The sequence below is a fragment of the Vanessa atalanta genome, chromosome 14, assembly GCF_905147765.1.
Source record: "Vanessa atalanta chromosome 14, ilVanAtal1.2, whole genome shotgun sequence".
NCBI classification, from domain to species: Eukaryota; Metazoa; Arthropoda; class Insecta; order Lepidoptera; family Nymphalidae; genus Vanessa; species Vanessa atalanta.
In genome coordinates this window covers 2,894,974-2,907,534 of record NC_061884.1, presented here as the reverse complement: position 1 = coordinate 2,907,534, position 12,561 = coordinate 2,894,974, and the positions used below count along the sequence as shown (strand labels likewise).

At 30.2% G+C, this 12,561-nt stretch overlaps 2 protein-coding genes across 5 annotated transcripts in view; one reads left to right on the top strand and one right to left on the bottom strand.

Moving 5' to 3' along the window:
* LOC125068942 (pyruvate carboxylase, mitochondrial) overlaps nucleotides 1-265 on the bottom strand; it is a 40,595-nt gene extending 40,330 nt beyond the window's left edge. For 2 of the 4 annotated variants that reach the window (XM_047678336.1, XM_047678335.1), the window contains exon 1: nucleotides 133-264. The gene's annotated coding sequence lies outside the window, so the exon portion shown is untranslated. Of the gene's footprint in view, nucleotides 1-132 lie in introns of all 4 variants that reach the window. The other 2 variants (XM_047678333.1, XM_047678337.1) reach the window with 2 other exon arrangements.
* Nucleotides 266-1,343: 1,078 nt separating this feature from the next.
* LOC125068662 (gastrula zinc finger protein XlCGF57.1-like) lies at nucleotides 1,344-7,496 on the top strand. Its single transcript, XM_047677926.1, has 5 exons — nucleotides 1,344-1,791; nucleotides 2,061-3,066; nucleotides 3,551-3,704; nucleotides 4,314-4,460; nucleotides 6,474-7,496. Exons 1-5 carry the CDS (start codon nucleotides 1,651-1,653, stop codon nucleotides 6,688-6,690), a joined length of 1,665 nt encoding a protein of 554 aa, XP_047533882.1. The 5' UTR covers nucleotides 1,344-1,650; the 3' UTR covers nucleotides 6,691-7,496.
* Nucleotides 7,497-12,561: the final 5,065 nt, after the last annotated feature.

Genomic DNA, 12,561 nt, shown 5'->3' with positions numbered 1-12,561 from the left:
TGTCAAACACGGGTTATTTGCTTCTAAATTATTTATAGCGCCATAATTTAAAAGTGCTCTTTTATTTTTTGTGTAGAAACATTTTATTACACAAATCGTTAATGCAATAATAATAGTGTAAAATATACTTACTTATAATGTAGAAAAAAAAAATGTTATCCCGCCACTTCTATGTCACTTTTCTAACCGCATACCGATTACAGACTGCAGAAAAAACAACTTTAAGACATTTATTTAAAAATACTCATGCAATGTATCTATTACGAATAACGATATCACGAATTCACGAGTAACGTTACGAGGAAATTGACGGCACAGATAGACTGTATAAAATAAACTAAATGAAAAAGTTAAAAATATGTTAACCTGATATTGAAATGTTTCTAAAATTAATAAATTTAAGTGCTGGTTAATTTTGAAAAAGCTCGATAAAATCCAAGTTTATTTTTCGTTTGCTTTTCTAGTGCAGACTGCAGTTATTTGTGTATTTCACAGATGATTTAATAAATTTATTATATCTCCGATGGCTTACATAAGCTTTTTACATTACTCTTATGCAGATTGCAGAATGGATAGCAGAGGCTTTACAATTATATAATAAATCAATGTCTACCGTAAATAAGGATATATTTCTGCAAATTTGTATTTGTCTATTTCAAAAAATATTGAAAAAACCAAGAAGCACAATTTTTATAGAAAGAAGCATTACGAATGGCAAAAACTAAACGCTAACGTAATCTCTTTGGATTGGATCTCAATAAGATAGGATAGATTATTTTTTATACATAAAAATGTATAATCTTATTATTCTGTTTCAATCGAAGAAGGAATGAAGACAAACAAAGTTAAGATTTACGTATTCTATGCGATTATTTAAAGGCTCAGTGCTTATTGTGCACTATTACCAGTTTGTGCTCGATATATTTTCATTTATAATACAACACTAGTCCACTTAACTACTTATGTCCACTTAATTTTTTCTTCAAAAGCTTCGTCGAAGTTCAATCCTCTTTTTTTTTGTGAATTAATAATGAATATGTGAGATTATTCAAGCCCTTGACAAATTATATCGCGTCAATTCGATGTGAAATATTTTTTATACTGTCCTCTTGTGGTTGGAATAGGTCTGGTAATGGATGGTACGTAGTTATCATCAATATTTGACATTGGCGCCACAATCTTAAGAGTCTGACTTGGGCCTGGGATCCGACGACGCTTGGTGCTTAACATATTTAGAGAAATTAGGTACCCACCGCGCGTGTGAACTCCAGTCGCACGCGCCCGCACCTACTATTAAGGGATAAATACGACGCTGGCAATACTATTCTAAGGCGTCACAGGTACCACGCCGCCTGCGCCCCGCTGACTCGAGGCTCCGTCGGCTGTCACCGTCAATTTGACTCACAAGTCTCATTTCATATTTATTATATATAAAGCACAACACAAGTTAAATTTAAAACAGAATATAGACCTCCGAATCTTGTTTTCTGAATTCACGTTAAAGAATTCAGAGTTCGGAGTCGTGATACTGCCGTCAAACATGATAATTGCTTATGTTTATATAGACTTAATTCCCAGAATTGTATAACTATTTAACATTTTTTTATTGATGTCAGAAAAAGATATATTCTTAAACAAATTACTATCGCAATGGCAGCTGATAAAAGCTTTAAATCATATGAAAACTGTTGCCGTACTTGTTTGAACGAAGAAACAACGTTTGATATATTTATGGAAACTTTAAATTCTACCAACTTGGCGGATATTTTGATATCATGTACCAGGTTAAATGTGAGTAGCTCGCTTGATATAATATTTGCATTAATATCTAAATATATTTAAAGGAAAACAATCCTTAATTTCTTGTTTGTTTGTTTGTTTGTTTGTTTGTTTGTTTACTTTTGGGTTGGGCTTAGAATTCAGTTGCACGATTTTGGTGAAACAAAGTCTACTTTCAACAATCTAAAATCTAATAATATGTACAAGTAACTATTAATATTATCCTTAAAAATAGTATGTCATTACAGTTCAATATTTAAATTATACATATAAATTTTCAGATACAAAAAGAAGATTGTCTACCAAAAAAGATGTGTGGCTGTTGTTACAATTGCCTTATGAGTTTTTATCATTTTCGTGAAATTGCAGAGAAAGTAGATACAAAATTAAGAAAAAATATTCCAAGTAATAATAATATTAATTGCTATGATAATATTGATGTGAATAAATGTAAAGCGGTCGAAATAAAAGGAGAACATGACTTGGATGTTGATTACTACATGTTTGAACCAAAGATTGAAATGAATAATGAAGATAACCAAATACTAGATGAAAATAAAAATTTAGACTTAAACATAGATACAAAAGCGTCACAGAATCTTACCAAGTTTTACGAAAAGGTAAAAAAAGAGAAGTATAAATGTGCAAATTGTAACAAAACATTTAGAAAGTTATCTAGACTTCAACATCACATCAAGAAACATAATGTACATGACAATTCTGATTGTGATGAAGGCATTAACTCAAAAAGTCATGAGGACATAGAAACAGTTCGTCCATTGAATGAAAATTCAATTGCAAATGACAATCAACATTCAGATAATGGTTTTCCATGCCGGATTTGCCCTTCAAAGTTTAAATCTACCAACTCCCTTTCAGCTCACATGAGGAAACATACAGAGAAAGGTAGAGTGATATCATGTACAGAGTGCGGCAAGATATTTAAAAAAATTAGTCATTTAAAACGTCATGAGGTTATGCACAGTAGAAGTAATTTTCACAAATGTTCTCTTTGTCCAAGATCCTTTCATAGTGAAGAAATTTTAAAGGGTCATATGAACAAGCACAATGGTATCAAGCCTCACACTTGTCCAATGTGTCCAAAGTCATTTGCTCATTTGTCAACATTGACATCTCATATTAAAATTCATAAGAAAGATAAATTTCTGTGTCCCACTTGTGGTAAGGAGTTTGATTCCAGTGCAAATTTAGACCAGCACGTAAGAAGACACCTGGGATTAAAGCAGTTTGAATGCACATTATGTCCGAGGAAATTTGTAAGTAAAGGTTAGTGTAATTTAGGAAATTATTAATTCAATATCTAGCACTATCTATTGAGTGTCTATGTAAATGTTCTATATGCATTATTTAATCCATTGTTTCATTACAATGAAAATTTGGTAATTTTTTTATTATATTTCACTATCTTAGTGACAAAATTTTGCATATTCATTAAATTTTTATTTTTTTGTCAACAATGACATTAAATATAAATCTGTACATTCTGTACACACACAAAATACTAACAGCACAATAAAATAATGTATTATAAGCCAGAAAGTGACATGCATTGATTATAATAATGAAAAATTATAAAGATTAAAAGTTACAAGCACAGAAACAGCATGTCACTGTATGTCAGATTTCAGACATACAGACAGTTCTTTCAGAATAGAATTACAAATAAGTGAATGTTGAATAAGTGTATGAAGTTGCTTTTAGTTTAACGATTGAATACAACAGATTAAACACTATTTAATACTATTTTCAGGTGAGTTAAAGTCGCATACAATCACACACACAGGAGAAAGGTCTTATACTTGTGATCAGTGTGGTGCCACATTTACAAAGCGTAGCTCCCTCGGAAAACATAAGTTACGACACTTAGGAATCAAACCTCACCAGTGTGAAACATGCTCAATGAAGTAAGTAAAATATACCAATTTAATAATATATATATAATATAATTATATTAATTGTGATTAATATTTATTAATATCATTACATCACAAAAGATTTTGATGCGGTTTTTTTTAATAGATGATTGATTCATGAAGAAGTTTTATATGTATATGTGTATACATGCACAATATGGTAGAGAAACACTGATAATTTTAGAGAATTAGATCTCTTAGGAAAAACCCACAAGAACCATTTTTACTCTTTACTTTTTACGAGACATAATGGCTTACTTTCGAAGCAATTTTAAGCAATACATCATTTTTCCTTATCCAATTAGATTCCTTAAATACATTGTGCATTTAATATAGATCAATATGCCCTTTTACAGCATGGTATTTAACGCAGGGACATTGCGGATTGTATTGTCTAATCACTGAAAAACTGTGTATGTTGTATATAAAGACATACTGTAGTATATTTAATATCAGTACTGCGAAGCCGGGGCGGGTTGCTAGTTATTTAATAAAGTCAATATTTCTTGGTTTGGAAGCTGGAATTATGACTTGAATTGTATTTTCCTACTCAAACAAATTAAAAAATCATCAATTTAATAATAATTTTTGTATCTACAGATTTTCAAGTAAGGATCATTTAAAGAGACATAATCGTATCCATACTGGGGAAAAACCGTATAAATGCGATATGTGTGAAAGAGCCTTTACACAAAGCAACGATCTTGTGAAGCATCGCCGGGCCCATTTAGGGGAGAAAATTTATAAGTAAGTTTATTAAATCTCAATATAAGAGATGAGATAACCTGTTCAAATTAATGTTACTTTTTTTACTAAACTATACAAATATTAAAAAGAGATAAAGTTGATTGACTAATGATTCAATTCTAAAAAAAAAATTCACTGGTATTATCAAGTGCTATGTTATAAAAAATATATTTATATCATGCAAATAATATTTTTTTCTAACAAGTAATCATTCGCTTTAATAAAATGGGCGGGCAGATAAATACCTGTAAGAATAAAATAAAACATGAAGTGAATGAATTTCAATATACTCTGTGCCATGTATACTTGTAGACTCACAATGCATTTCCATCTGAATATGTAACACTCATTTCTCGTACAGAGAAAATTTTAATAAATGCTTCATCACGCACTAGCGATACTTAATTAATTATCAAGAACATCGTCCTAAATTAAGCCTTAACAATAAACAATAAAGAAATTTGCGTATATTGTGTGGCGCAGGTTTAAGGAAAATTGATTTAAATTTACAGTTCGGTACTTCAGAACAAATATCGGTATACATTATATTTACGAACACGATTGACCCCATCGAGACAGTATGCAATATATAGCCTTAATATTATCGAAAATAGATTAAAAAAACTAATTGAAAATCCTACTTTGAAAAAGTAAATTTGTATTAAAAGTTTTAATACTTGGTTAAAATGTTTATTTCAAAGGCGTCTTGAATATTGAAGTTTAAGAGTCCGTCAGTATATATTCCAACCATAAGAGGAAAAAAGCTAAATAAACAATTTTTGACAGCAAATTGACGCGAGTCATTGGTCGCGAGCTTGATTAATCTATAATATTCACTATGGTTTTGTGATAAAATGGCGTTTTGAACGTCGACGAAACTGTTATTGGAATTTAGGAAGTAAAATTAAAGTGGTAATTAAGTGTAATGGTGTTGTATTATATGAATAATGATACATATATTAATCATAAACTCTTAGTATTGTACAATATAGTTAAATTATTAGCAAATAGCATGAAATACGTAATCCTAAGGTTTGTTTACCTTTTTTTCTACTTCCATTAGAATAGGCTGTATATTAATTAGTGTTAAGGCAAAAATTCCATGTGTTTTTAAGACCAAATTACTTTTGCTAATATATTTTGTATTCTACAATACGATTGTTGCCGAAGTTTGTCGACGCACAATATTTATTCTGAACTATTGTACCTTTTGGAGGTTATTTACTTTTTTAATTTGTCCCCCACATGAGACGGTTCTCATAACTTCTACCCTCTCTATGTACAGTGATCATTACGTTATGTCACGTTATTTCCTAGTCCCTTTTGAGTTAGACCGATGTTCGTTAACGATCTCACTGTTATGCCACAAAGTGATTTGGTGACATCACCACCGACCAGATAGTTAAGGTCGTTACCACATGTCATTCTATCACTGTTGTGAATTGTCTGATTTCAAACGGCTTGAGATCGATTTGCTTGTTTATATAACATCAGACGTATACGAAAAGGATTTCGTCGAAAAATTGACGTTGTTTGTTTATTTGTAGTGTTTGACGGATTAAAAGAATGTAGGTACTTATTAGTACATAGTCATAGTTCTTTGACTATTTATTATTAAGTACTTTCTCCATTCAGTTCATTTGGATTATGTTTTATCGGCAGCTGTTTTTTTTTGTTTACTGAATGTATGTGTGTGTGTGTGATTAAGTTATACTCAAGTTAATTTAATAATGATTTTTTGGTTCTAACTGGAATATTGGGTTATATCTAGCTTAGTTAACTTGATTTATTTATTTATAGTTTATATATAATTTTTTTGTAATTTCAAACTGTTCCGTATCTAACGAGTAACTTTTTTTGTTTTACTAGAAACCCTTGATTTTAAGAAATTCGGCAAATGTATTTACATTTGCGGAAAGTACATTTTGCTTATTATTTTTGCCGAATATGAGAAACGATTTTTTTTCACACTATTCTAATTTCCTAAGATTGATTAACGTAATTTATTTGCAGATGTACAGAATGCAGTGAGAGCTTCAGACTCCATATTGAATTGCGACAACATTTATCAGAGCATTATATTTCATCACAACTTCAAATTTCGAATAAACAAAATGTAGAAAAAGAAGGTGCTTCAAAAGTCGTGTCTAATCCTGTGACAAATGACATAACAGATGTCATCAATGACACGAGTGCACAGATAAATAATTTGATTCAAATGAAGAAATGATTTTTAACCTAAACAAACTCAGAGCTATTGGTGAATAATGACGTCACGTGGCCACATTTTACAACTAAAGAAAACAAATATAATTTGTTTAAATAAATATATCTTTCCAAAACTGATAAAATATTTACCAGGAAAGCGAATAAATGTAAAAAAAAAGTTAGATCGTTTTCTGTTTGCTTATATGAACGAACTGACCTTACCTTAACATAAACCAACAGAATCCAGGAGATAAATTAATTGTATTATGAATGTTTGTTTAACAATTAGAGGGTGTAAGTCTCAATCCACTTTGATCCATTTTTGGGCTTAAGACCATCCGAATTTTTATTCGTCCGAATTAGTTTATTTTTGTAAGAATAATGGACTTTAAAGTAATCAGTTACTTCTCTTTTTTTATGCTCTGTTACTGTGTAGCTGGTCTAATACAGTTTTTAACGTGGGTAATAATCAATTTTCCAATTTACGTCTTTGAAGATTACAAGAAATTAAATTAAATAAACGAATACAAAATTAATAATATTTCTTAAAAACAATTGTTTTAAAATGCTCTGAGAGTTGGAAATGTGTTTAACCCTCTTAGTGGATAGTAACGTTATAGTTGTTCCTAATTTATAATGGAATATAAAGAGTTAAGCTTATTTTTTTATTTTTTCTGGCTCAACTATTAGCGTATACATATTATACCAATTTTTAAGAGTTTAGTAGATCTTTAAAATGCGCAAAAATGGTAAATTTATCTTTTAAAGATAAAAGTGACTTATCTCATTGGACTTTATGTTCATTGAAATAATTATTAAAAATATATATTAAATAAATAAAAAAGAAGTTATTTTATTTTATCCTCTTTATAAGATTTATCTATATATATATTTCTAAGAAACAATATAAAGACGAGTCTTTGGTATGTATTGCATAATTTTATCGTCAGAATTTACTTGTATCATTTTATATAATGATTCAGTTAATTCATTTTAAGTTGAGGTTTACTTGTTCCACTAAATTAAATGACCATGGGTATATATAAAGTCTTAGTTTTATTTATATTTATGATAGAGAGTATGATGTACATTATTTTCGGGAAAATAGTGCAAGTATGTGTTTTATTTTACTTATTTTTTAACCGAATTTCGGCTGAATGTTGAAATTCGGTCCAACCTGCCGAAATTAATTTAAACTGAATGTAAAACGAATTTTGACCCATTTCCAAGTAGCCATAAGTCTGCCCGTTGCACAAAACAAATTTCTATATATTATGCTTGCTGTGTACAATAAGGATACTAGTGGGTTTCCCGCCAAATTTTGCTTTTATTTAAAATATTTTTAAAGGAATTTCGAGACTAATGACAGGTTGTGTTTCGATTTCATTTTATTATAAACTACAAGTCACTCATTTACATTTGGCGCCAAAATGATGAAACCTTTTTTAAATGAAATTTTTAATATCAAATAGTTTACTTTGTTAAGTTAGAATTGGAGTTTAATTTTGTTTACGTTTTTCATTTTTTTTCCTATAGAGCTGTAGAACTGCTCTCTAACCAGTCAGTAATTTTTTTCCGCTCTAAAATTAATTCTTTGTTAAGTCCTAGCAATTATGAAAATGGTAATGAAGAAGCCTCTTTAATATTCTGCACATATATAGCTGGAGCTCTTCAAAATGAGACTATACCCTTTTTTATATGCAGCCATCGTCCTACAATCTCTGGGACAAAAATCGACTTTCGCTCTTAATATATAAGATTTAAATTAGACAAAAATCATGTGAGGATGGAAGTCATGAGACTGGGATTCTTATATCTTACTTTAGAATGTTGAATTGTTACTCTGTGTTACAATTATTTTTATTGAAAACCTTCCTACCTAGATAGACAGGCAAATAGGCAATTGGATGGTATGTGGTCATCGCCCCCATAGATATTGGTGCTCCATAATATGAAGCGTTACATCGCGAATGCGTCACAAATGTTGGGAACTAAATGACCCTTGTGCCTATAGTTACACTGACTCACTCACCCTTGTAACTAGAACAAAACCATACTAATTTGCTGTTTGGCGGTAGAATATGTGATGAGTGGGTGGTACCTATTCAAACGGGCTTGCAGAAAGCCCTTCCATCAAGAAATTGTTAGCGACAAACAAAGATATAATTTGTAATGAGACAGAAAAGTGTACGGTATTGTAAAAAGCAAAGCATTTCAAGCGCCTGTGACGCTAATGGTGTTATTTTTACGTGTTGTGCGTATTTGTATTGAGGTGAGAGATCGAAAAAATTTTATCTAACATCGAATAAAAGCGATTCGAGCAAGTGATATTATTGCTTGAAATATTAAAAAAAAATAGGACTCATTATCAGTTCTTTCAGTCCTCGTACATCAATTACCAATCAACATTCACCATAACTTTTCCTTTACTTCGTTTTAAAGAAATTTGAGATACGAGCTTTAAATTAACTTAAATATGAATGGATGGTTACCGTTTTATTATTGAGTACTTAAGATAAGCATGTACTTTGCGTTCGAAACTTATTATCTATATAATAATAAAAGGGAATTTTCAATAAATGGCAACGCAACGCAAAAAGTTTTTATAATGTTGACGTGATGATTGTATTGTACTAAAATTAATCCACACATGTAACCCTTAACCTGCCGTAGAGCAGAAAAAGCACCAAACCTTCTACAGAAGAAAGCATTTATTATTCATTTCTCATAATTATAAAAACAATTAAGGAAATCCTTACAATCCGAAACGATAATAAATCATATAAATCCTTAAATCGTGTATACAAGTTATTTTTTTTACAATATTATAAAAAAATTGTATACTTAATTGGCCAACGAGTAGGAGGCTTACCTAATGGAAAATGTCTACCACCGGTCATCTGCAACAGCCGGGGACTTGCAGGTTCGTTGCAGGGAAAAGGTTTCTTTTCAGGGGAAGATTTCGAGTTTACTCTATGTCAATAATACAAAAAAAAATACAATGAAATATACGTTGTCGGTTTTAGTTGTATCAACTTATAACTCGATGGTTGAAACTTTATTTTTATTCTTTACGGTCACGATTTCTCAAATAAAAAAAAGGTTTCAAATACCACAGCATGACGAATGTCATTGTAACTTGGTAAATCTAGATAGAAAATTGTTACTAGAAATCACGTTTAGATAAGTACTGAGACAAGTTGAATGAACTTTTGATTATGTCGTAAATATTCGCAAAGTAAAAAAAGTAAAGTAACAATTTGTAAACGTACTTCTGACGGGTAAAGGCCTCATATCCCCTTAAGAATGTTTTGAAGCTTATTCCATTAAGCTGCTCCAATGTGGGTTGTTGGTCAGACATGTGGCCGAATTTCAGCGAAATTTGACACGTGTAACCTACACGTTGTTTTCTTTCACCGTCGAGGGCGAGATCGATTAAATAAACACAAACTGAGCAGATGAAGACTTGGTGGTGCATGTCCAGATTTGAACGCACAATCTTCCGTTCAGATTCATTTGTTTTAGCTACTGTGTATTCAATAACATTATAAAAAATGCAGGAACATTTGCATTTATTTTTTTATTGGATTACATCAAACTACTTTCATCAAACCTACCTAACCAACACCTACCCAAAATACTTCCTCGCGTATTTTAATGTAAATATTAAAGTGTTAATTTTCCTTATAGAAAATCACTGAAATTAAAAAAGTAACCAAACCTATATCAAATATTAAATTACTATAAAATGTTGACTTTAGAGACCCATTCGGAACGTCCGAAAGAAAACTGTTCAACACAACACATACAAGTAAAAATAAAAGTGAACTCATATTTGATACTGAAATCAACTCAAGTAGGAAACTATCATCAAAGTTAAAATAAATGTCAAGAATTTCAAAACACAACCAAAAATAGACATCATTTTCAAAACGTATATCTTAAATTGATAAAAAAATTTGTACGTGTAGGCACTGCTTAAACTCGTTTCGGATTGCGAGAATAGTCTTAATTGTTTATATAAGGATAAAGATCTTAAACATTTAAATAAAATACGTAAAATAATTGAAACTAACAAATAATAATATTATATAATTTTACGTGTCTTAAAAGCTTCCTTATTATCGAGTACGACGTATTTACATATATTTAATGCGACCTTCGATAACTGTCATTATGCAGGGAAAGTTATGTATAATAATAGTATAATAAATAATACGGTGGCTGCATGTACGAGTTTTTGCTATCTCCACAATCAAACACGGAATGCACCTTTCTAACGGATGATGTAATTGGATCCGTAAGACCGTCCGGACTAGACGTGGATGTACCTCCTGCATCAGATACCCTTATTAGATTCCCGCTAATGTTAAACAATTTAAAATGTATTTTTTATGGAAAAAATTTATAAAAATAAATAGATTCAATTGAGATCATTTATTTTCAGATATTGAAATTTTAGCTATCGTGCATTTTTTTAAACTCATTTCTCAACGCTAGTCTATTGCCGTCTGGTGTATCTACATTTGGCAACACTGGGATCCTATGAAAATTCCCCTCATTAGTCACTCGTGAAATATTGACACCCGACTTACGTGTAACCTGTAAATTTTATAATTAATACAATCTATGTCGTAAATAAACCCAAAAAACGTGCGTACGTATGTCCTTATTACAGATAAAAAACATTATTTTTCGTTCCAATAGCAGGAGTGTTGGAGGATTATTTTCTAGTATTGGATTGAAATATCGAACAAGCTCGGCTAAGTCCATCTTACAATGAGAAGTTTTTAAACGTTTGCTTACGCTGAAAATATTGTATTACTGTTATCGTTTCTCATAAAGTTGTTAGCTTATTCCGACCACAGGCGAAGCAAAGATAAATAAACAGCTTGGTCATTGAATTGACTGATTATTGGTATATTACCAAGTATCCGTTCGGATTCATCTAAAACAGTCCTTACCGTCGAAGTTGTTATCGGAACTTTGGAAGTAAAATTATAATAAGTAATAACTGATAAGTTACGTGGAATTTAAAAAAAAAAGATTAATCAAGAATTATTTGTAGTGTGTAATAATAAAGGAATATGTTAATTTAAGAAGTATTTGTTTTTTACTCTTTTTCGATGCTCGAAGGTGATGCTGGTTTTCGGTAGTTAGTCATGCACTCAGCAATATTGTTACTAACGATATATTCATAATTAGCATAAATATTACTTGTATATTTTGCAAATGTAATTTCAAAAATTATCACTGCTATATTTTCATGTAAAACGAGATAAATTAATTTAAATTTAGAAACGACCTTTCATTTTTTTAACTGTGGCAACTTTGCATTAACAGTGGTAAAAAGAATCAACACTAATTACATTTTCATTTTTAAATCTAAAAGTTGCTTCGTTTATTATTTTTATTTTTTGTGTTAGAATGTAAATTATAATTTATAATTCTGTTAATTAAATGGAGAAAACCATAAAATTTTAGTTTGTTCTATTTATTGTAGAATTTCAAGACATTTATGTTATAGTTTTAAAAGTAATTAGATTATTAAAATCATTTCATGTTGCATGTGAGCTGTTAATTAGCTGCTCATCAGGCTTTAAGTAGTTTTGCTGAGTAGTTCGGGAAAATATTAAATATAGATATAATTATTCTCAAGTCGCTTGAGCTAGGAGTACTAGTCTGTAAAAAATTACATTGTATCGCGTACATAGTGTTGAAAATCGAATTCATTTGATAAGTGACTTTTTGCGAATGTTAAATGTTTATAATGATAGTCAATGTCACATTTTTTCCGAGATTTCGTTTTCTTGTTTTGCTGTGAGTTACGAATTTGTTCTTATAGAATAGTTCTATGTAGATCTTTTTCGAATTGCTTATACTGTTTTTGTTT

Bases quoted from the DNA above. Each gene is read 5' to 3' on its own strand.
- LOC125068662 (XM_047677926.1), top strand. From the start codon at position 1,651: ATGGCAGCTGATAAAAGCTTTAAATCATATGAAAACTGTTGCCGTACT. The intron at 3,067-3,550 runs GTTAGTGTAATT...TACTATTTTCAG, and splicing joins GAGGAAATTTGTAAGTAAAG to GTGAGTTAAAGTCGCATACA. The intron at 3,705-4,313 runs GTAAGTAAAATA...TTGTATCTACAG, and splicing joins TGTGAAACATGCTCAATGAA to ATTTTCAAGTAAGGATCATT.